This window comes from Phycodurus eques, chromosome 1, assembly GCF_024500275.1.
Source record: "Phycodurus eques isolate BA_2022a chromosome 1, UOR_Pequ_1.1, whole genome shotgun sequence".
Lineage (NCBI taxonomy): Eukaryota > Metazoa > Chordata > Actinopteri > Syngnathiformes > Syngnathidae > Phycodurus > Phycodurus eques.
In genome coordinates, this window is record NC_084525.1 from 50,664,026 (window position 1) to 50,688,847 (window position 24,822).

The 24,822-nt window shown below is 43.8% G+C and overlaps 1 protein-coding gene across 2 annotated transcripts in view; it reads left to right on the plus strand.

Moving 5' to 3' along the window:
* The window catches only part of nkain4 (sodium/potassium transporting ATPase interacting 4), a 43,307-nt gene that overhangs the window by 15,801 nt on the left and 2,684 nt on the right, over window positions 1-24,822 (plus strand). Inside the window, exons 3-6 of one of the 2 annotated variants that reach the window (XM_061698272.1) lie at window positions 498-578; window positions 6,267-6,467; window positions 17,109-17,169; window positions 24,517-24,601. In XM_061698272.1, coding sequence (XP_061554256.1) covers window positions 498-578; window positions 6,267-6,467; window positions 17,109-17,169; window positions 24,517-24,601 — 428 coding nt within the window. The remainder of the gene's footprint in view (window positions 1-497; window positions 579-6,266; window positions 6,468-17,108; window positions 17,170-24,516; window positions 24,602-24,822) is intronic. The other variant, XM_061698281.1, reaches the window with a different exon arrangement.

Genomic DNA, 24,822 nt, shown 5'->3' on the forward strand with positions numbered 1-24,822 from the left:
ATACGCAGGATAAAAAAGAGGATGTAGAATAGGGAGGTGAGCAAGTGAAGCAGTCTTCATGATTCAACAGTATGTTTTCACCAAAGCGCTGTTTATCTGTCTACATTTCCTCTGACACATTATTAACACAACACTCAGCATGACTCAGAAGTTTCGCCGTGTGGTAAATCTCTCTCGCTGTCAGTAAACGCAGCGCAGTACCATTCTCGAGAGTCAAGAGGTTTGTGAAGGAGTCATGTTGAAAACTATAAATCATTGTGTTACTCAAAGGCTCAGATATGCGCCAGGTAACAGTTTGCTGATACTGAATAAAACAAAAACAATGACTGCACCTATGGGATTTTTCCAGGACTCTCTACCGTCTTAATGATCACTTGATGTGCAAACGTTCGGGAATGACTGTTCTATATAAAACCAGCAATCCTGTTAAAGTGGACTATCTATTGTTGTTTGTGCCTATAAAGACTAAGACGATATTGATATTTTTTTTCCTTCAGTACACAGTTTGGGCGGCTCTGTGGGTGGCCTGGAATGTCTTCATCCTCTGCTTTTACCTGGATGTAGGCGGCCTGTCCAAGGTAAGCATTGATAAATAGACCAGCCACAATATGATAACGCTATTAACGGCTTACAGTATTCGTTGCCAACGTTTCATCCCTTAAGCGACTTCTGTGTCCCTTACGGGATATGAATTGTAAAGTACAAAGACAGTTATTTTGTTTTATGTACTGTACTGTAATCCCTTTCCCGACAATCGAGTTTTTATCTCACGCTGCAAAGTTGCTACAGAGTTGTCGTAAACTTTAAAGGGCATAATTGAGTGCCGTCAAATTTGTTCACCATTGAACATAATTTTTCCAACGTAAATGTGATGCACAAATCCACGTGCCTGTTTTACAACCACCAAGATGCCGGAATAAACCCCAATACTAGCAGTATGTAGTAAAGACGAGATTTACAATCTCGCTTAAAGCTGTAGCAGTCTTCACTTTTATCACACCTGTACTGTATTTGCAAATTGTGAGGTCTGTTTTTGTGGTTCAAACCTGCGGAGAACAACTGTTCCTGTTGCATCAAAAGAAGAAGAAAATGGCACTCTATAATATTGTACTTTATAAAAACATACAGAAATTATGCGAACAAATTAAAAAAAAAATCTGAAAACTAAAATTAAACACAAATATCCATTAGCCAAATAAATTCCCTTCGAAATATCTGTTAGTACAACCACTTTTCATGGAATGTAGTAAAGTGCAAGTAATTAAAATACAATAAATACAACACAGTGTTTTAACTAACATTCAAGTATGCCTCCTATTTATCTCGTAAAAGTACTACTAAGCAGAGGAAAACAAAAGTAAATCTAACGCTATAAATGATAGAGGATTATATCGTACATTCTATGTTTTATATATCTTTATATTGCACAGCACGAAGTAATGACATAATTAAATAGAATGTAAAGAAATTAAACCCTTTTTGCCACATTTTTTTGCTTCAATTCAGTGGATATTGTGCTGCTCCTTCTGGTGCACGCCTTGGCCAACTGGGGGCAGAATAGTACAGATATATGGATATACATGGAAACCCAAATTACTCCGCAGTAATATTAGCCGCTGTTCACAGAGGATAAAGAATATATGCCTATGACTATTGTTAGATTATCTCTCTACATGTTGCGCAACCGTTTATTTTGCAACACCGATCCTATTCGTTCATGGTGTTTTTCCATCATGCGTTAGCATTAAGCTTGCAGACTTTTCCTTTCCTCACTTATCTTCCTCTCCTCTTAAGCAGTATAACCTCGCATTGATAGTACTTTTGCCTGGCTGACCACTGGGAATAATGGATTCATGCATCCAATCTCACACCAGCTCAGTCATCCAAAAATGAATTTCAGAAACACCTTCCCAAGCACTGGTGGCTCCGCCATTATGTGACAGATTCTATTTCCATGGAGCGCGTCTTGTCTACCACTTTGCTCCAATATCTGCTTGCCCCCCTATGAGTGTGTGTTTGTGTGTGCTGTATAATGAAGCTTGTTGGGGCCAGCTGCTCAGGGCTGTGGCTGGGCATTAACCCAACAGATGGAGCCAGCCTGGGCTCCCAGCCTTGCATATGGTGGCCAGGAGGAGAGTTGGCTAATGGAGCGTGGACACGCACACGCACACACACACACACACACACACACACACACACACAGAGCTTTCTTTGACAGCCCTTACACATTTTATCATGAGGCAGAGTTGGCTAATTCAGTCAAACCTGCCTTCCACAACCTTGACAGGATGATTTTGGGGAGTGTGTGTGCGTGTGTGTTGTATTAAGCCAAGCCAGACCCTTCAAGCAGGAGGGGGGGGGGGGGGGGGGGGGGAGGTCATACGCCACGTGCTCCGTCACCTCCTATTGATCTCCTATCTTGTCCCCTGTGGTGCAAGACAGACTGACAGATAGGCCCCTGCTTCTCTAAACTAACCTTTGACCGACACTTACCTCTTTTCTTATTTTTGGTGTAAATAATGGATGTAGCGGTCAAGACATCCAACAACATTTATTTACTCGTTCTCATATTGATGTAAAGTGAAAGCATAATAGACTGATAAGTCACAGTAATAACCATAATGAGTCCTGAAGTAGGAGGGACTGTTTTTTCTCCCCAAGTATTGGAATTGATTGTTATAGACGCTTTATGATGAGTCATCAGATTAATTATTAAATTAACAGATGTGGAAGAAAATAAATCTGAATCCCATCGAAAAACAAGAATTTAGCTAATATATATTCTATTGAACCTTTGCCATTATTTAGCAAAGTGATGTGAACTTCCTCAAGCAATAATTTTCATGTCAGACAAAATTAGAAGTGATGAAAAACTGTCATCCAGATTGCGGACAACAGCAAGAATCAGGATCATTCTGAAATAAAAACTGTCTAAAATAAAACCTCTTGTTTACTTGATCGATCGACTGACTTGGTTAAGCAGAGCTAAAATGACCCAACATGAGTGAAGGGGGGTACAAAATGGAAGATGAATAGAAGAGAATGACGTTCAGCCTTTGAGAGCCAACTCTTAAGTTCTCTATAAAATGAAAAGACATTTCTAAATTTGACACACCACAGAGAAGTGTTGTTAAAACCCTGCTAAATTTGAATGACAAAAAAAATAAAAAATCCATTCTCAGGGTCTAGGCATAGCTAGCTCGCTAACTGCATGTCGCAATTCCGCCAGATGTCCACAGATATCAACAAAGGGATGCCGTCAAGTTCTTATATAGTGGGGGAGGGTCAACTCATGCCAGCCCCCAAAAAATCAGGAAAATGAAATGATGAAAAACTATTTAACGCTCTATCTCCATGAATGAGTACTACATAGTTTGCAGTCTTTGCACATGCCGTCAGAAGTTATTTAGAAACAAATCTCTGAATTTGCTTTACAGGTTCTTTCTAGACAAACAGGATTTTGTCTTTTGAAATTATTTCTTCAAATTTACACAGACTAAATTTTCGACTTTGAGCAGCGTGGGAATGACCGATAAGGTCCCAGACGAGATTTGTTTGTGCCTTGGGATCCATGAAGAAATAAAAAATATACTATTAATTATAAGTTGCAAAAAGCCTCTTGAATATCAGCTGCAGGAGTTCTCCATCATTGAGAGCATCCCAAGTTTGGCTACAGAAGCGGCCAAGCACAATGACTTCTGACCGTCATTAGTGTTCTCATTGTCCCTCAGTGACCTCAAGACCACCTTTAGGTAAGAGAATGAAAGAAGTGGAGCACTTAAGTCTGAATATGTGCTCAACAAGGTCTTGACGGTTACAATTTGTTGTTAAGGGCTGCATGACATACTACTGTGGACGTATGTGTAGGGTTAATAGGATGCTTCTATGGAGCATGTGGATCTATTAATAATGCATGTGTTGTCACGGTGGGGCACATGGGGGCTTAGATTGCTGTATTGGAGTATCGACTGGTATGAGCGTCTGTACGTGCGGGATTAAAGAGCTACTGTTTAGACATCATTAGGGCGTTAAATAGCCACATTTATACAACTGGTAGATGGTTGAATTTGAATCTGTGAACTGTGAAATTGGCCTATTTGTTCATTTGACGCACACGTCCTTAGTTCTATTGAGTGGTCAAGCTTTCGTTAATACTAACTGGGTTAATTGTTTTAGTAATCTCTGCAAGATTTCAGGTAATATTGCAGTGGTGAAAAATTCTGAAAAAATGACAATGATTCTGATGTAGCTTGATTCCAGCTACTGCATGCATTTTATGCTTAGCATTAGCTTGATCAACAGCCCCCAACCTTTTTTACACCACAAACCGGGTTCAGGTAAACCAATATTTTGACAATGTAGGACAAAAACAAATACTTAAAACTATTAATTAAAAGTGCAACTCACCCCTATGCTGAGTATAGTTGTTGTAATGAATGAGAGCACTGTGCTTATTTCTCATCCAGTTTCATCTTGGGGTAATGGGTCTCCCATGACACCTACCGTGTTACCTATGTTGAGTTTATTGCATAATTTTGGTTTCATCGCCATAACTGCATAGACTACCGCTTCACAAAGATGTTGGAAATGGAAGCAATTCAATCTGTGCTTTTTTGGCAGTTCTGAAAGGGTTGCCTCATTGGTGAGCCTCTCGACACATGACCCCCCCCCCAGGCCATCAGACTCATGAACACTAATAAGCCGGTATCGCTCATAACACAATGCCAAGAGTTGCGCTAAACTTCACACCTACATCTGCTGCTTTTTGCACATTATTTTTCTTTTCTTCTTAGTCTATTTTTATTGCATGTCCTGATAGCTTCATTATAGTTTTATTACTTGAATTTGAATCTCCCTCTAAATCCTGATTTGTTGTTCATGTTGACAGTGACGAACGACTTCCGAATCAGAATCGAATCGTTACTCCTTGTACTATTCAGAAATAAAGACGTCCAAAAGATGAAAAGTCCAATTTGATTATTGGAAAACTTTCTATTGAATCGGAAAGAGAGGAGACTGGCCTGATTTGGCTGCCACTTCTCCCTCCAGAAAATTCTTTCTTTTTTAAGGATAGCTTTACATTGGCCAAAGGTCGAACCTAGGTTAGTTTTATGTAAATCTTTGTTGGCTGGGATCAGCTTCCTCCCTTTTAGCTGGTTAGCTGGCTAGCTCTCGTGATTGGCAACGCTGTGTTGGATCAACTTTCTCCCATTCATTCCGCCGCATCCCCAACAAGGCCTGTCTGCTTTCCTGCTTCGATTTGCACTGCCATGAATATCCATGCAGCTCCTGGGGCTTGGCTATTGCAAGCCTAATTCCACAGAGATCATCGTCTCATTGGAGGGCTATTAACGTCATTGCCGTCCCAACTGCGGCGACCAAGGCCAAATACGCATATGCGCAGAAACTATGTGCAGTTAGTCCAAAAGACCACGGCCATAAACAAAGGATAAAAAACAGGATTTCTTTTATTTGTTTTAGTAAATGTGGAGTGGCAGCAGTTGCAGCTCTTGTCAAAATAAGTGTTTTTTAATTCGTTGTGATTTCAATGAGAAAATTATGCTACAGCATTGTTTTTTGTTTTTTTTCAGCAAGCTCGAATGCCAATTTCAGTTACCACCGATTCGTGGTCAGCCCTGCACGTGGGAGCATGTGCTGATTTGAACTCAGCTACAACTCAATCTTCTTGAGTCGGATATCATTCAAAATCAATTGTGTGTCCTTGCTCTGAGAAATACAAGAAGCGCCTTTAATGTCCCCCTCAGGCAAAATTCAGTTTGCATCTATGTTTCATGGTTGGTCGCAGCGGCTCTCCAACCACCTTAATTAATTGCTAGTCCTTTGGAATTGTTAGTGGTAGTCCCCCAACTATTTGATCTGCTATTATATATATACCTTGGAGCTTTATCGCTATCTCTGGAATTAAGTCGATACAATTCAAGTGTTTCTTGCATGCCAAACTGCATCTTAGATTGTACCACACCAGGTGCAACATAACTCATTAATGGCTACGTATTATAGATCAGCCCATTGGCTCATATTTCAAACCTTATTCTGATGTTGCATTATGTTTTGCTAGTGTGTCGTGCGGAGTTGTGACACAATCACTCTGACAGTTTGTATGCACAGAGCAACAACCGTTGAAACTCTGAAAAAGTTTCCCCACAGTAGTTCGAATCAGGATCATATTAAAAATTTTAAACAAAATCTCTGCACCACAGCTGTAAATAAATAATAGCGCTCATATATTTTTTTCTCTTTTCCAGGACAGTGACCTGCTGACATTTAACATCTCAGCCCATCACTCATGGTGGAGTGAACACGGGCCAGGCTGTGTGAGGAGAGAGATGCCACAAGCTGAAGGGGCCCACACCACTGAAAGCCATTTCTACATAACGGTCATGGGCTGCTTCATGGACTACCAGTACATCGAGGTCATGCACAGTGGAACACAAATCCTGGCTGCTGTAAGTATCAGTCTGCAGTTTCCACACTCACGTGTGATATCCATCCATCCATCCATCTTCTACCGCTTATCCGAGGTCGGGTCGCGGGGGCAGCAGCTTTAGCAGGGACGCCCAGACTTCCCTTTCCCCAGCCACTTCCTCTATCTCTTCCGGGGGGATCCCGAGGCGTTCCCAGGCCAGCCGAGAGACGTAGTCTCTCCAGCGTGTCCTGGGTCGTCCCGGGGTCTCCTCCCGGTGGGACGTGCCCGGAACACCTCACCGGGGAGGCGTCCGGGAGGCCTCTGAATCAGATGCCCCAGCCACCTCATCTGGCTCCTCTCGATGTGAAGGAGCAACGGCTCTACTCTGAGATCCTCCCGGATAACCGAGCTTCTCACCCTATCTCTAAGGGAGAGCCCGGACACCCTGCGGAGGAAACTCATTTCGGCCGCTTGTATCCGGGATCTCGTTCTTTCGGTCACGACCCACAGCTCGTGACCATAGGTGAGGGTAGGAACGTAGATCGACCGGTAAAATGAGAGTTTCGGCTTAGCTCCTTCTTTACCACAACGGATCGATACAAAGTCCACATCAATGCAGACGCTGCACCGATCCGCCTGTCGATCTCCCGTTCCATTCTTCCCTCACTCGTGAACAAGACCCCAAGATACTTGAACTCCTCCACTTGGGGCAGGATCTCATCCCCGACCTGGAGAAGGCACGCCACCCTTTTGCGACTGAGGACCATGGTCTCAGATTTGGAGGTGCTGATTCTCATCCCAGCCGCTTCACACTCGGCTGCGAACTGCTCCAATGAGAGTTGGAGGTCACGGCTTGATGAAACCAACAGAACCACATCATCTGCAAAAAGCAGAAATGCAATTCTGATGCCACCAAACCGGACCCCCTCTACGCCTCGGCTGCGCCTAGAAATTCTGTCCATAAAAGTTATGAACAGAATCGGTGACAAAGGGCAGCCTTGGCGGAGTCCAACCCTCACCGGAAACGAGTCCGACTTACTGCCGGATATGCGGACCAAACTCTGACTCCGGTCGTACAGGGACCGAACAGCCCGTGTGATATCACCTATTTATATGACGGTGGATAATGACTGAAGTGATGATTGACAACAATTGGTGTAATTTGAGCTTAAGCATGTCTACACAAGTATATTAGACAAACTTTGACTTGTGCAGATTTCAATGTGAGATACCAGCGCTATGATTTGATTACATAGTGGACTTGGTCATTATACGTTGCTGACTTTGATTACCAGGGATGAGAATTAAAAATCTGTTCTATCCGAGAGCCGGTTCGCTGTAATTCGATTCCAATAAATAATTATTTTGCTTGCCTGACGATGCCGCTTTTCAAAGAGAACCAGCGCTTTGCCGGGACTTGGTTAGGCCGCTTAAAGCGCCTCGTTCTCGGCCGTGATTGAGCTCACATCATGGCGAGAATGACAGAAGTGCGAGGATGAGAAAATAATTGTATATGTTGAGAGCAAGGCGCTCTGATATCTTGGGAGGTACGCAAAAACTGCATTAAAGGGAGAGTATGAAGTTTTCAAACTGCTAGCAAGATTTGAATGTAGGCTCACTCACTCTCCACCGCTGCCCCATAGCGTGTTTTTGCAGAGAAACACCCCCGCGTGCCTAACACAAAATGTTAACGGTTTGATGTTGTATTTTTGGGAATGTACAATCAATTATAGATACGAGAGAGGTGATCAACTTACCTGATGACAGGGTGAGAACGGGGACGTCACCGTTTGTTCGTATGTTAGCAGCAGTCACCCAGCAATATGCAGCCATCGGCATATAAGAAACTGCAGTCCCCCTGATTTGAAGAGCTGTCCAATTCCTTCTTTTTAACTTTTTTTTTGCTAACCGGTATTTAAATATTCCAACCAAGAAACTAAGAAAGCCTACTTTTGCACAAGGTTGCTGTGTCTCCGCGAGGCTCGTGAACACGACAGTGGCAAGTATTCAGTCAGGACCCCTGTCTCTTAAGTCTCTAATTGGCTATTGTTGTTGCGCCGTGCCCAGTTGTAAGATTGTAATTAAAATTGGAGACATTGGATAAGACGGATGATTTTACGAAACATCATTTTTGATTATATTCTTCTGTTAGGTCATACAGAGAGTTTTAAGATGTAGCCAGACACGTAGAGCTCCTCAAAAGATGAATTAAAAGAAAAGGAAGAAAGCAAGTCTTCTTTTGTCTTGACAAAGGGGGCTTTTTAAGGTTCCCATGAAATATTTAGTTGAGGCTCCAAGGATGATCATTTGTGTCATTTCGGTGAAAAATGCGACTCTGCTGGTAATTCATCGCTGTCTGCTCAAATTCGGCGTGTGGCCCAAGATGCCGATGATGACAGAAGATCTCCTGAAGAGAAGCTGATTTTACTTGGCACAGGTGGAAGAGGGGTAATTTTCTCAATTTGAGGGTAGCAGGTTTGATCCACTCAGTTATGTCAATGTACCTTTGAGCAAGATCTGGGAACCCAATTTGAAACTCATCAGCCATTTGCTGTGTGTCCCATGTGCCACCGTCAGTGTGTGGCAACATGTAAATGTGGTTTACCTACAATGTAGAAAGCATTTCTTAATGCCACCAAGTGATTAAAAAAAGTGACAATTTGAATCAGGGAAAAGCTTTTAAAACTGGGTTATGGCATCATTCATTTATCACTGATGGGAATATTCTAGGCGTCACAGTTCCGCAGTTGGGAGTTTGAATCCAGGCTTTCATCCAAATGTCCTATATTATGTACTTTTATTGAATGCCTTTTTTTTTTCTTCCATCGTCATCCATAGATCCATCCATCCATTTTCTACCGCTTATCCGAGGTCGTGTCGCGGGAGCAGTAGCTATAGCAGGGAAGCCCAGATTTCCCTTTCCGCAGCCACTTCATCCAGCTCTTCTGGGGGAATCCCGAGGCGTTCCCAGGCCAGCGGTAGGATGTAGTCTCTCCAGCGTGTCCTGGGTCGTCCCCGGGGTCTTCCCGGGACGTGCCAGGAACACCTCACCAGGGAGGCGTCCGGGGGGGATCCGAATCAGATGCCCCAGCCAACTCATCTGGCTCCTCTCGAGATCCTCCCGGATGACCGAGCTTCTCACCCTATCTCTAAGGGAGAGCCCGGACACCCTGCGGAGGACCCACAGCTCGTGACCATAGGTGAGGGTAGGAATGTAGATCGACCGGTAAATCGAGAGCTTCGCCTTTCGGCTTAGCTCCTTCTTTACCACAACGGATCGATACAAAGTCCGCATCACTGCAGACGCTGGACCGATCCGCCTGTCGATCTCCCGTTCCATTCTTCCCTCACTCGTGAACAAGACCCCAAGATACTTGAATTCCTCCACTTGGGGCAGGATCTCATCCCCGACCTGCAGACGGCATGCCACCCTTTTCCGACTGAGGACCATGGTCTCAGATTTGGAGGTGCTGATTCTCATCCCAGCCGCTTCACACTCAGCTGCGAACCGCTCCAGTGAGAGTTGGAGGTCACGGCTTGATGAAGCCAACAGAACCACATCATCTGCAAAAAGCAGAGATGCAATACTGAGGCCACCAAACCGGACCCCCTCTACGCCTCGGCTGCGCCGAGAAATTCTGTCCATAAAAGTTATTAACAAAATCGGTGACAAAGGGCAGCCTTGGCGGAGTCCAACCCTCACCGGAAACGAGTCCGACTTACTGCCGGATATGCGCACCAAACTCTGACTCCGGTCCCTGTACGACCGTACAGGGATCGAACAGCCCGTATCAGGGGGTTTGGTACCCCATACTCCTGAAGCACCCCCCACAGGACCCCCAGAGGGACATGGTCGACCACCTTCTCTAAGTTCACAAAACAAATGTAGATGGGTTGGGCGAACTCCCATGCACCCTCGAGGACCCTGCCAAGGGTGTAGAGCTGGTCCACTGTTCTACGGCCAGGACGAAAACCACACTGCTCCTCCTGAATCTGAGATTCAACTTCCAGACGGACCCTCCTCTCCAGTACCCCTGAATTGACCTTACCAGGGATGCTGAGGAGTGGAACACACCCTCCGATCCACCACCCCAGTCTGCCAATCCAGAGGCACTGTCCACCATGTCCACGTGATGTTGCAGAGGCGTGTTAACAATGACAGCCCTACAACATCCAGAGCCTTGAGGAACTCCGGGCGAATCTCATCCACCCCCGGGGCCTTACCAGGAGCTTTTAACCACCTCGGTGACCTCAACCCCAGAGATAGGAGAGCCCGCCTCAGAGAACCCAGACTCTGCTCCCTCATGGGAAGGCGTGTCGGTGGAATTGAGGAGGTCTTCGAAGTATTCTCCCCAACGGCTCACAACGTCTCGAGCCGAGGTCAGCAGTGCCCCATCCCCGCTATACACAGTGTTGATGGTGCACTGCTTTCCCCTCCTGAGACGCCGGATGGGGGGCCACAATTTCCTCGAAGCCGTCCGGAGGTCTTTCTCCATGGCTTCACCGAACTCCTCCCATGCCTGAGTTTTTGCTTCAGCGACCACCAAAGCTGCATTCCGCTTGGCCAGCCGGTACCCATCAGCTGCCTCAGGAGTCCCACAGGCCAAAAAGGCCCCATCGGACTCCTACTTCAGCTTGACGGCATCCCTCACCGTTGGTGTCCGCCAACGGGTTCGGGGATTGCCGCCACGACAGGTACCAGCACAGCCTCACAATACGTTTGGGCCTGCCACGTCGGACGGCATCTTCCCCCACCATCGGAGCCAACTCACCACCAGGTGGTGATCAGTTGACAGCTCCACCCCTCTCTTCACCCGAGTGTCCAAGACATGCGGCTGCAAGTCCGATGACACGACCACAAAGTCGATCATCGAACTGCGACCTCGGGTGTCCTGGTGCCAAGTGCAGGTGTGGACACCCTTATGCTTGAACATTTTGTTCGTTATAGACAATCCATGATGAGCACAGAAGTCCAATAACAGAACACCGCGTGGGTTCTGATCGGGGGCGCCGTTCCTCCCAATCACGCCCTTCCAGGTCTCACTGTCATTGCACATGTGGGCATTGAAGTCCCCCAGCAGAACGATGAAGTCCCCAGCGGGAGCGGTCTCCAGCACCCTCTCCAAGGACTCCAAAAAGGGTGGGTTCTCTGAACTGCTGTTTGGTTCATAGGCACAAACAACAGTCAGGACCCGTGCCCCCACCCGAAGGCGGAGGTAGGCTACCCTCTCGTCCACCGGGGTGAACCCCAACGAACAGGCGGCGAGCCGGGGAGCAATAAGTATACCCACACCTGCTCGGCGCCTCTCACCATGGGCAACTCCAGAATGGAAGAGAGTCCAACCCCTCTCGAGAGGACTGGTACCAGAGCCCAAGCTGTGCGGGGAGGCGAGTCCGACTATTTCTAGTCGGACGTTCTTGACCTCACACACCAGCTCGGGCTCCTTTCCTGCCAGAGAGGTGACATTCCACATCCCTGGAGCCAGCTTCTGTAGCCGGGGATCGGATCGCCTTCGGCCACCGCCCAGCTCGCACTGCACCCGACCCCTATGGCCCCTCCCACAGGTGGTGAGCCCATGGGAAGGGGGACCCACATTACCGTTTCCCCCATGGGTGCAGGCCTAACCACCAGGCGCTCGCCTTCGAGCCCCACCTCCAGGCCTGGCTCCAGAGGAGGGCCCCGGGGACCCGCGTCCGGCCGGGCAAGCGAAACCTGAGTCCATTTTTTGTCGTCATCATAAGGGGTCTTTGAGCAGTGCTTTGTCTTTGTCTCCCTCACCTAGGACCTGTTTGCCATGGGTGACCCTGCCAGGGGCATAAAGCCTCAAACAACTTAGCTCCTAGGATCATTGGGACACACAAACCCTCCACCACGATAAGGTGACGCCTCAAGGAGGGGTACACCGTCATCCCCATGACGAATTTTCTTATTGGTGTAGTCAGCAGAATATCTGCACTTCTTTTATTCTGTCCCTTATTGCTCATTTTGTTGCTTCCATTGTTAAAAAAACAAGGGGATTCTAAAAGAAATGTTATGAGCGGGAAAGAGCATTATGTTCACGACAGAACACAAAGGAGGACAAAAATATGGGAAATTTCATTTGTAGTTTTTATCTGCAGATGTCACTTTTGCTTGAGGGTAATAGTTACAAAAACGCACACATATCACATTTACTGATGAAATCACAGTCAATTCAAACATTATTCTGTGAAAGCCATCATAGGATTTTACCGGCAAAGATTGATCATGCACAATTGTCACGTCTGCTTCACTCCCTTGTTCCATTGCTTATTTCCTCTTTTTATTCTTGCCCCACCCAACACAGAATATCAGTACAACCTGTCTATCTGTCTCATTTTCCCACCCGGATGTCAAACCATTTGACCTTCACGTTTGTCAAATCCAGCCTAAAAGGAGTAAAAGGACGCGGCACAGAACTCTGTGCTCGCCTGTTTCACTCACTTTCTCCTGTCGGCTTCACTTCTCCTCTCGGGCAGTAGAAGCACGTTCACGCCACTCGCACATCTGTGTTAAAGTCGGGCTTGTCTAATGGCTCCCGAGAGCTCTGTTGGCTAGTACTGCATTTGTTAAGGCTTTATTTATTTGCCTGTGTTTTTTTTTTTTTCGTCAATGTTTTATTTTTTATTTCTTTACTACATGGAGACGGCCTCAGCTTCATAGTACGGCACTAATATTAGTCATTCTTTGCAGAGGATAAAGACTATATGACTGAGTGCTCTTATATTATCTGTTTACAAGTATTTCTGCACTGTTTGTGTTCAAATATCTTATTAGTTATTATTATAATATCGAATTAGTCTCCAGCAGGTTAGTCACGGAAAGTCGTGTCATCGGGCTACTCGTAGTACACAAACACACCGCCGTCTTCCATTCTACCTCAACGGCTGTCTTTGCCAAGCGCTTTAATTGTTAATCTGTTTAGCAGGGAAATGGATTTTGCTCAGATTATATTCACTCAAACATGAGTCCTTTCTTCTGAAAGCCAACACACAGCAACCTTTGTATGAAGTAAACAAATAGCCAGTTTTCTTTTTTTTTTTTTTTTCTTTTTTTTTGGGAGTTTGGTTGTGAAACTCTTTGTTCCACCTTACATTCCTGCTCTGGTTAGCGGTGTCCCCTTTTCCTGTCACCTTTCACCCACTCGGACCTGATCTGAATTCTTTGAATCGTGCCGCATTTGAAGACAAAGCCCTGTTTTGTTTGCTTTCGCAGCTTTCAGTCATGTGGTGCAGCCTCTCGTGTCAATGATGCGTGTGTTTTGGGATATTAGCATGCCGTGCAATTATTGGATGTGAAAGATGCAAATGAGACAACGTGTGTGTTTGTGTGAGTGCACTTGCGCGTGTGTGTGTTTTGATGGGGGAGGGGATGGGAGAAAAGAACAGGTGGATGTGGTCTCTGCAGACCCTTTCTCCTCATGTTTTGTCATTAAACTCTCAGCCACACACACACGTGAACGTCTAATTTTCTAGAGGGAAGCCTGCGCCTCATTGTCAGGCAGAGGGTTCTGCGTAATTAACCTACAAGACATCTGCAAAAACCCCTCGCACGCTCTCTCTTCGGTCTCTCAACCTCTATTGCTCTATTTTACCTTGGACTTCATCCTGCTGATGAGCTATAATCAATAATGTGATGTTTACTTGTAGATTGACACAGATTCCCATCATTGCTCGCATACTGTATACACATACACTCACTCACAAAACGGTTTTCTATTTTTTATGAGCCATTATGATCTATGTAATAGATGTCAAACCATAATCTTAAATTATATATATTTTGTACCTCTTTATTTTGCTGTTAAAGAACACACCACCAAACAAATGCACAAGCAAGTTGATTGATTGACTGTTTTATTTGAATATATAAACAGAAATAAACAAAAAAAAAGAAAGCGGCAATAAATTTCATCCCATCACAGTTTACATGTTCAGAAAGGAGTAGGAAGAAGTAATAAAAACATATCTAGTCCTACCACCTCTTCTCAAAATAATTGTTAATTATCACATGCTATTAATACAATAAATGGTCATTCTTAGGAATTGCTTAGTTATATAAAAGTGTCCAAATAATGGGCCCATATATGGCTGGCGTCAAGTAGAAACCTTCCATCTCCAAAACTATCACTTCGCAGTAATCCCTAACCCTATTGACCAATAGTATGGGTTTGTGTAAAAATATGAAATTAACTCAAATTGGACGGTCCTCAGAACTGTGAGGCAGATGCTCTAACCAGTCGCCCACCGTGCCGCCCCTGATATACACAAAACTTCAAATATCCTAAGGACTTAAAAAGAATAAAATAAAATAAATCATGCCACAGTTTCATTACAAGACTCATGCTAACACAACCAAATGTAACCAAACATTATCACAATTTCCTCTGTTCATGCACGATTTATATCATTTTTTCCATACTTCAATTATTGAATGTTTGTTTCAACAAAGCAGGTCTCCCACACATTTTCAATTCAGTTCCATAATTATTCCTTAAAATTACCACCTCTAATGGAAACGCATCTCTTCTTTATATTGGTTCTTGTCTGGTTTTTTACATAACGACAAAACTGGTAAGACACGCGGCCGTTGCTCTTACCATTGAAATAAAAATGGAAGAAAATCCTTTGTGCACTCAATGAGTCATGATGGTACAGAAGCATAGAATTATCTGAATGTCTTGGTAGACAGAATAAAGTAAGAATTAGGGTTCCATTTATTAATTTATTAGTGACAATTGTGTACAAGTGTTAAAAACTTAAAATGTCCAGAGCCTTTTCTATGAGATGAAATGAATTCATGCCTCGTGGACACATTTTTATGATCGCGTGAGCGCTGTGAAAATGTAATATGCCAGTCTGAGCTGGTCTATTCAGTGACCCTAATTAGCCTTGCAGATACACTTAGCCTTTTTCTTTTTGCCTACCTCAGCAGTTGCCCATGTTCACATGCGCACACACACACTGAACTTTCCTTTCACCCTCATTAGGACTATCAGGACTGCATCCCTTCCAACATAGTAACGAGGTGAATAGAATGGATGACTTTTCTTGAGCTGTTTTCCCACATCCACACCCAGAACCTTACTGTTTTTTTTGTGCCCAGTCCTGTGCTTTATGGCGCTTCCACGTGACCCTTGTCTCAGCTGTCATCGCTGCTCGCTGCCCAGATGAGACAGAACAGAGGTCCACGGGAGCATTGTTTTAAAACAAAGGCACGTGATGAGGACCAACTGTGTGCTTCCTCCTATCAGTGTAAATGCATGATGCAGATGAAAGTTTGTGCTGGAATCTGCATGAACCCTAATAGCTGTGTGTAATGGGAAAATAGACAATTGGTCACAGGTATCATCTTCAGCATGTTGTTTGCTCTCTCCGAATTGCATTGTGATTCTGCAGACGAAACCCTCAACGTCTCCTGTCCAAATCATCCAGATTGATAGAGTTAGATTAAATTGAGGTACTTCAGTAATAGACAATACTAGCATAACAAACAACAATAGTGAAGACCAAAGCGTACTTCTCCTTTAAAAATTTGGCTTGGGATTGGGAGGGAATGGGATCAATCTTCTGTGGGAGTGGGAGAGGGTGGGATTTTTTTTGTAAACACTCGCTCGAAATTGGGAGGGGATGGGATTATTTCTCTGGGAGTTGGAGGGAGCAGGAGTCGAAATCCACTCCTGTGTCGGCCTCTAATGTGCTAATGTGTTTAATACCAACTTGAACGATCCGGTTCACACGGACAGAGGATTAAGGGTTTAGGTGCAAATGCAACATGGACATTTTTCACCCAACTTGTTGCAGCCTTGTAGCAATGGCTCGGGAAGTGGTGCATTTAAAATGCTTTGTTTTCACGTTACCACTTTTAGTGCTCTTCTCAGTGCAAAAATATAGGAAATGAATAGCTGCAGTCACTTGTGGGAAGATCTGGTACGTGTGCATGTGCAAACTCCTACTGTACAGTATGTACACACTGGAAACCCCCTCAACCACATGGAAGACTTTACTCACTGGTCATTAACTGGATGGTTCCATCCGTTTCCAAGAAATTCCCCTTTCCCATTCTCTTGAACTGTAAATGTTTGTCAATGCTTTGCGGTGATGGTATGTGATTCAGTAGGACCGCAATCGCGGGGAGAGTTTGGTGATTCTATTTGTTGCTGTTCACAAAGTTCTGCACACAACTTAACTTTTTATGACAAATCAATTGCATAGATGGATGGATAGATAGATAGATAGAGTGGATATAAAAAAATACACACCCCTGTTCAAAAGCCAATTTGTGTGGTGTACAAAAACATTTTAAATCTGAAGAAAAGCAGCCCCAATGCATGATTTTGCCACCACTGTGCTTCACTGTGGGAATGCTGTTCTTTTGGTGATAAGCACAGTTGTGTTTGCGCCAAACGTGCCTTTTGAAATGATGGCCAAAAGGTTCTGCCTTGGTTTCATCAGAACACAACACATTTCCGGCATATGTTTGGGAGTTGTTTTTTTTTTTTTTTTTTTCTCCACAATGAAAACAACATGAGGTAAAGCAGCCATTAATCGTTTCTTTATTCTAAATCATTGAGTACAGTTGCTGCTGCTCTGTGACGTTTGTTGGACGTGGTTGCAAGGCTCACTGTTGTCTAACCTCGCTTGTCTGCTTATGTGTTCACAGCTCCTGGGCTTTGTGTACGCCTGTTATGTTGTCAGCGCCATCACAGACGAGGAGGACAGCTGTACGTAGTCCAACCTCTCAACCCACTCAACACTTTTCACTTCTTTCTCCTTCTGCTCCCAAACCCTGATTTTTGCTGGTTTCTCTTTCTCCCTTCATACTCAAGCAAAAGGTCATAAGACCTCCTTCAGTCTAGTCTTCCTTTTTCACGCTCTTCTTCCCTGCTTGTGCTGTCATCTCATGATGCACTCTGGTATTCTTTCTCTCTCGTGACTTTTGTTTGTCAGTCCTGCTGTCTCCAACGTCGGTATGGTGACTTTTTCTTTTTTTAAATACCACCTGTCCATCTCACAGCGAGCAAAATATGACCATGTTTCTGTTTGATGTAAATCATTCCAAGTGCTCAAGTGTGTGCAGTGCCTTAACACGATGAAAGATATGTCCTTGATTTGACCTTGACTGCCCTTGTGTAAAGAGAGGGTGGTGGGGGAAAAGCAGCAAGGGCTGGTGAAATGAGTCACAAGAGAAGACTGAGAACCCAGAGAGGGACACGTGTGACGAACGACTCAGCTGCTGTGACCTCATTGGCAGCTGGTCAAAGGCCATCTTTGGGGTTAGCCAATCAGAGCAGGAAGATTTTGATCAAAGGTTCAACAAGAGTCATGAATATCTGATTAGCTGTAAGTCAGGACGAATAGTTTTGTCCCTGTGCACGCACGTTTGCCTTGTTCATTTTTAGTGCGACTGCTTTAGGAAGGATTTTGTGGCCTACTTGTCATGGCGGAATGCCTCTGTGAAGTTTAGCTGAGATTGTATGGAATTTCTCAGGTGGGGAGATACTCATCGTAGGAGTCCTCTATAGAAGTTGAAAAGTTTCTTCGAAGTTTTAGAGGAACTTTGGCTCCAGGCTGTAATAACGTCAGTGACTTTTGTCGGACACCCGAATGTCTGATGTGATTTCTAAACACACTAATGGCATGCCAAGCACAAGTCTCTTGTAATTTTAGTGCGGTCATGTATGTTCGTGTAGCTCAAACGTCTAACTGCGTGGTCTCATACCAGAGATCCACTGGGCTGTCAGCAGTTCACATTTTACCCAAAAGATCCCCCCGTGCTTTGAACGGTACTATTTAAGTACCATGCAGTCCCTAATCAAGCCTGGAGGGCTGTGTCGTCTCAGCTAAAGTCAGCTTGACCAAAACCTAAAGATGTCCTGTTTACATGACAACTGTTGTGCTCAAAACAGATGTGTGCATCCTTTCTGTAGTTCTGATTTTGTTTTTACATTTATGTAAGCAGGAGTTAGGCATCAGATCAGCAAAGCTTATGGGTGCCGCTGTACTTTAAGATTGTAGCGCCCACAAAGTGACATGTTGTTATCTGCGGTTGCTTAATGGAGACTATACTCTGGATATAATTAACATGTAGTTGTTATGTGATCCAGACTGAACTGTAGTAAATTGCAGCTACATCACTTCCAACTGCAAGCCCTTTGTTATTATAATAATCTGTGTGTGTGTGTGTGTGTGTGTGTGTGCGCGCACATGCACACGCACGCACGCACACACACACATACACACACGTCCTTACTGCCTCGCACATATCAACCAGAAAAGATGCTCTCAGTTTCCATTGTCATTTGATGTGTAGATTAAAGCGCCTTTCCACATTGATCTCCCGTTCTGCTTCAGTATTTCTCCTCCTTCTCCTTCGTCATTTTTTATTTTATTTTTTATTTTTTTTTACGCCTCCCTGCCGCCAGTAACTATGGAGACGTGCTTTTTGCGGCATGTCTTATTTGTAGGTACGGTACATCTCAATGGCAACAAAATAAGAGGAACTTTTTTTCCACAATGTTACAAACTTCTATATGACTTTGAGGGTATGGCTGTTTATAGATTTGGGGCTCAAAAGTGGGCATGATAGTCGACTCATCAGGTATTGGGGATTGTGATAACTTTTGTGCAATTGATAGTTTATTGACTGCATCTTGATGTGCAAGTGAGTCAACGGGGTGCTCTCCCCGAGTCAAAAGTCAAGGTCACTGGGACCTCATAGAAAAACTGGACATACTCTCGCGTTGCAATACACAACTTGTATTCTAAAGCGACAGAATGCAATATGGATTTTCCAATGAATGTCAAAAAGAATGAAAGAGATGAAGGGACAACATCGGGCAGAACCTCGGTTTAGAATGACCCAGTTTATGAACAATTTAATTTACAAACTAAATTTTTGAAGAACAATTACCTCGGTTAACTCACTAATTTCGATTCACGAGCAGTCTTTGCATCAGTCATGAAAACACAAACAAAGAAGACTCACAACTACTATGAGTCAGTTAAATGTAGTAATAATAGTTGTTTTTCGAAGAGGACAAAAAAAATATGCCTGTGAGTATTGTCCGTCTCCATGTTTTGATGCACCATTTGTGTTCAAATATCTGTTCAAATATTCAAATTCAAATATAAATTCAAGTCCAAATGTAGCGGCATTGTGTGTTAGCATTAAGCTAGCGGAAGGCAAAGTTTTGCCATTGTTTTAAATACACAATTTATAATCCTCTCTTCTTTTTTTTTTTTTTTTTTAGTTTCGTGATGTGGGAGTGCCGTTTAATGGCTTGAAAACTTTTATTTTTTTTTTAAAATGTTCAGTGTCTGTCAAACTGCTGCTTGTTGTGAAGTGAGTCAATTTTTTGAACATAAGTCAAAGAATCGGCAAAACGACGGCTCATTTAACCAAAAAAACCTTGTCAGTCACTCGTAGCTCAAGGCGCAAATCTATACTGATGTACTAAGCCTGTGTGTGCGTACATGCGTGTGTGTGTGTGTGTGTGTTAATCTAGGCTGTCACCGTGTTTGTGTTACGTGTGAATCTTAACACGGATTTATCAGTGGCTCGCAGACACTCCGTCAGCGCGAGCGGTTGGGAAAATCCTCTTTGTAAAGTAGGTCAGAGAGTTGCGCCGCCGAGCTAGCGCCGGGTTAAGCTCACTTTAGCATGTCTGCTAATTATATTTGCTGCCCTGTGTGCTGAGTCACGTCCCGGAAAATCCTTCAGAGCCGAACTGTACCGCTGGAGGGATTGGGATGAGTCCATTTGTGCTCAGGTCATCAGGGTGCCAAAGGTTTTTCACTATGTTTTCAAGCTGGCATGTTGAGAGAGTCCGCCTCGCAGGTCTAAGGTCGGGTGTTCTGCCTGTGCTTACGGGGTCTACAGAGTTTACCCTGCCTCTAGCACAAAGTCAGCTGGGTTAGGGTCCAGCTCACCCATGACCCGAATGAGGAAAATGGATTAGGTTTTCATTGTAAAATGTTATTCAAAAGAACGTTTGCAAGGCTGATGATGTAAAGAACGATATGGGGATATTTTACTAGCATGCGCCACATAATCTTAGAGCAGCAGTTGTCAACTTGTGGGTCGGGACCCAAAAGTGGCTCTGGGAGATGTTTTGGGTGGGTCACGGACACATAGTAAAAAAAGTACAGGGGGTCCTCATGTTAGTAGGGATGCAGCAATACTACTCATAATCGGACGCTCCGATACTACGACACCCGATACCAGGCTGTCATAGACAGTACGTACTATACTATTTTCCACCCCTTGAGCGTGTGGCCGTCCTTCAAAAGGAGTAAACACGTGCTTGCTTCATGCTGTTTATTGGTAGTTGAAGTTTATTGTGAAACTGAACACAAAATAATAACAATGACACTTGTTGTATATTTAACCAAACACATCCGCTAGCTTAATGCAAATACAAAAACTCTGGAGACTGGCTAACAAATGGCGTCAATCTAGCAGTATAAACCTTTAACTAACACGAATGGCGCAGCAACATATACAGAAAGATGACATAACAGTACTCACATGCATATATTATTCTTCCTACTCGGTGAAAAACGAGTTACAATAGTACAAGTGTGACAAGTTGCAGCCATCTTTGTGGAATTTTCTAAAAACATGGAGTGCTCATGGCACTTCAAACGTCACTAAAATCCTCCATAAGAAGTAGATTCACGAAAGAAAAAAAAAACCCGCACCACACTGCTCTTCCCACGAATTATGTTCCACTTGCGCTATTGACAGTTAGTCGGGTTTTTAGGGCAAGTGATGACGTTTGAAACGTCACGGTAATTTGGACTCATCGTTTTGGAGAACCTCTGGGAATTTTGAACTGTACGAGATTATTGGTGTATATTTTTATCTGAAACTTGTCAGCGAATCACGGAAGGGGTTCCCCGAGTAGCAGACGAAACGAAACGGTGGAGGAGATATGTTGAGAAATGATGAAGTTCATTCATTCATTCATCTTCCGTTCCGCTTATCCTCACTAGGGTCGCGGCCGTGCCATCCCAGCAATCTTCGGGCGAGAGGCGGGGTACACCCTGAACTGGTCGCCAGCCATTCGAAGGGCACATATAAACAAACAACCATTCGCACACACATTCACACTAAGGGCAATTTAGAGTCCTCAATCAACCTACCATGCATGTTTTTGGGATGTGGGAGGAAGCCGGAGTACCCGAAGAAAACCCACACAGGCACGGGGAGAACATGCAAACTCCACACAGGCGGAGCCGGGATTTGATCCTCAGAACTGTGAGGCAGATGTTCTAACCAGTCGCCCACCATGCCGCCCAATTATGAAGTTACTCTAGATTATTTTACTCAAATGTAAAGGGCTTTTTTTGACCAGATCTTCTATCAGCAATATCACACAAAAATCCCACATCCCACCACAAAAAGCTAATTCTCCTGAACCCATCATCAGATGGAATCACAAATTGTACGCTCTTAAAGGCGTTCGACTTCTGCGGTAACACTTTATTTCCATCATGTCACTGTATTGTCTTCACCGTTCTATCCTAGCATGGGTGGATCGCTTCAAAGAGACCATCATAGTTACAGAAACAAGCCGAAAGATGCGAGTGTGTGATGATGAATACATAAAAGTGAGTCGCAGAGGAAACAGCTTCTGGGCCTCATCCTGCGGACCTATCAGTATTCAGCAGAGCACCATTGCCTCTGCTTATCAGGATGGACCCGATCTGGCCTGACTGTAGTTTCCGTGACGGTCATGTTTCTGTTTTTTTCCCTCCGTCAGTGTTGCGTTTGCAGGATGTATCTGTCCGTTTAATCCCAGAGAAACAGAAGCTGCTGTTTGAATTGTGCTTTCCCGAATGACTTTGTCGTCAGTATCTGTTGTTCTTTCCATATGGTGTTTGCACGGGCCTCCAGCTCCTGGACACGAACCTGTTTTATATGCGCCGCTTTTAACCTAATCTCTCTGCTCTCCTGTCAGTCAAACCACATGGCGTGACCCCCCCCCCCACACACAGACTCCTCACTTTGCTCCCTCCATCGCCGCCTTCGTCACTCATCAACATCACAGAGGCTTTTCTTTCATCTCCAAAATGTCTCTCAGCACAAGCCGCACTATCCGCCGCAATTTTATATTTTTCGCTCACTCCTGAGAACGCCGCAGCTTGCTCATCAGCACCTCACCTCTAGCCTGACCTCCTAAGTGAGGAAATAAACCGAGCGGGTCCAGCGTTTGCTGTGCGGCCGAAGGTCATCTCTGTGTGTGAGCGATAAAAACATTGAAACTGTTTTGACAGCCGGGCAGCTACCACCTGTTTCCGCGCTCCCTCGGGCTCGAAACAATTGCACAGATTTAAAAAAAAAAAAAAAACATTATGGTGTTTGAAGTCTTTTTTTGGTGTTGGGGGTTGTGCTTGACACATTGAAAAAATGTACAGTGGTGCCCTAAGATGTAAGTTTCAATTGTTTCTCAAATCAACTTTAACCATTGAAATGAATGAGAATGGCATTAATGCATTCCAGCCTCCCCTCGCTAACAAACCAACAAAAACAAATTTAATAAGGAAAATAACACTCTATAATATTGTACTTTATAAAAACAAGTCGTGATGACATGATTTACATGGAATGTAAAGAATTAAACAGTTTGGTCATCATTCTGCTGTGCACGACTTGGCCACCGGGGGCAGTATAATACAGTTATGCAGACACAAACGAGGAAGCGTTTCATAACTCCTGTAAGTGACTCGGTAAGCTATTGTAATATTGTCTGTCTACATGTTGGTGCAATGTTTGTGTTCAAATATCCGTCGCTGAAAGGGTCATAACATTGCCACATAGATGCTATTCATTCGCCCATCTATGGCCTTTTCATTGTTTGTTAGCGTTAAACTCACTGACTTCCCTAAGGCAAAGCTATGTGGTGTACCGTCATTTCTCGTGTATATTGCGCATTTTTTCCCCAAAATAATTGTCAATAGTACGCATTATACATGGGTATAGGGGCAAATGGAAAAAACTTCCACATTTTATAAATGTATGCCGCCATCTAGTGGTTATGAAAAAGCTGTACACTTTCATTCCAAAATCCCACAGCCACCTAGTGGTTATAAAAAAGGTGTAGCCTACACTTTCATTTCAATATGACAGGGGTACGTATGACTGCATATATGTACAGTTGTGCTCATAAGTTTATAAACCCTGGCAGAATTTGTGAAATATTGTTGTTTTTTTTAAATATGACTGATGACTGAACAACAACCATCATTAATTTATTTTTGGTTATGTTTTGTTTAATGATAATGCTTTTCTGGAATGCTTGACCATTTAATTTGAATCTCATTAAAATAAAATTAAGTGTGTTTCGCCTGGCCCTTCATGTTTTCTTGAAGGAATTGTACCCATCTTACAAATTCTGCCTGGGTAATCAAACATATGAGCACAACTGTGTGTTTTCTAATTTACTAAATAAAAGTCGGGCTGTGAATTTCAAAATAAGAGCAAGTAAATAAAAAAAAAAGGATTAAGTGTTCAAACCAAGTGCTTAGCTTTAGAATAATTATTTGAAAATAACCTAACAAAATACAAATACAACAAAATTCATGTTTTGATCATATGGGTAGAAGCAAAATCATGCTTTGTAAAAATGCATTATACATAGGTAGAAGGGTTTTCCAGAATTTTTAGGTCAACTTTGCGTATTATACATGGCTGCGCATTATACACGAGAAATTACAGTAATTTGTTTTGACAGTATATGTCACGTGGGAGTGGCGGCAAACAACTTTTTTTTCATACATTTGTTAAAAGCTGCTGCTTTCTGTAACGTGAGTTGAGTTCATTGCCACCATACAGCGCTTGTATGTCAAATTTCTCCTTGCAAGTTCGAGCAGAAAATCGTATCTCGAAAAACTCTGAAATCGGGTCACTCGTATCTCAAGGCACGATTGTATTTTGCTCCCACCCTGCCGCCATCTTTATATGTTTCTTTCTACTGTCATGTCATTCGATGTTTTAGAATTATTACCTCTCTGTTTGTCTTTTTAATTCATTCCACAATTCGTGATTTTGAATTCTTTGTTTTCAGTTGATTTTATTGGTGGATTTGAGCCATTCCCACTCTACCATGTCAATGAGAAACCATCTCATCTCCTCCTAAAGCCAGTGTCCCTGTAAGTACGGATGCGTTGTCAGCCAGCCATATGTGTATGTGCGTGTCCAGGTTTTCGAAAGGACACACTAAAGCAGCTGCATGTGAATATTCCCCTCGCTTTTTAGTGGTTGCATACATTTGTCACTTTCACGTCAAGGTCGCCTCTCTTCCGCAAGGTTGCATACTCCATCTCCCCCAAAATGCTCATCAATCAAAACTTTTTTTTTTCTGATCCACAGT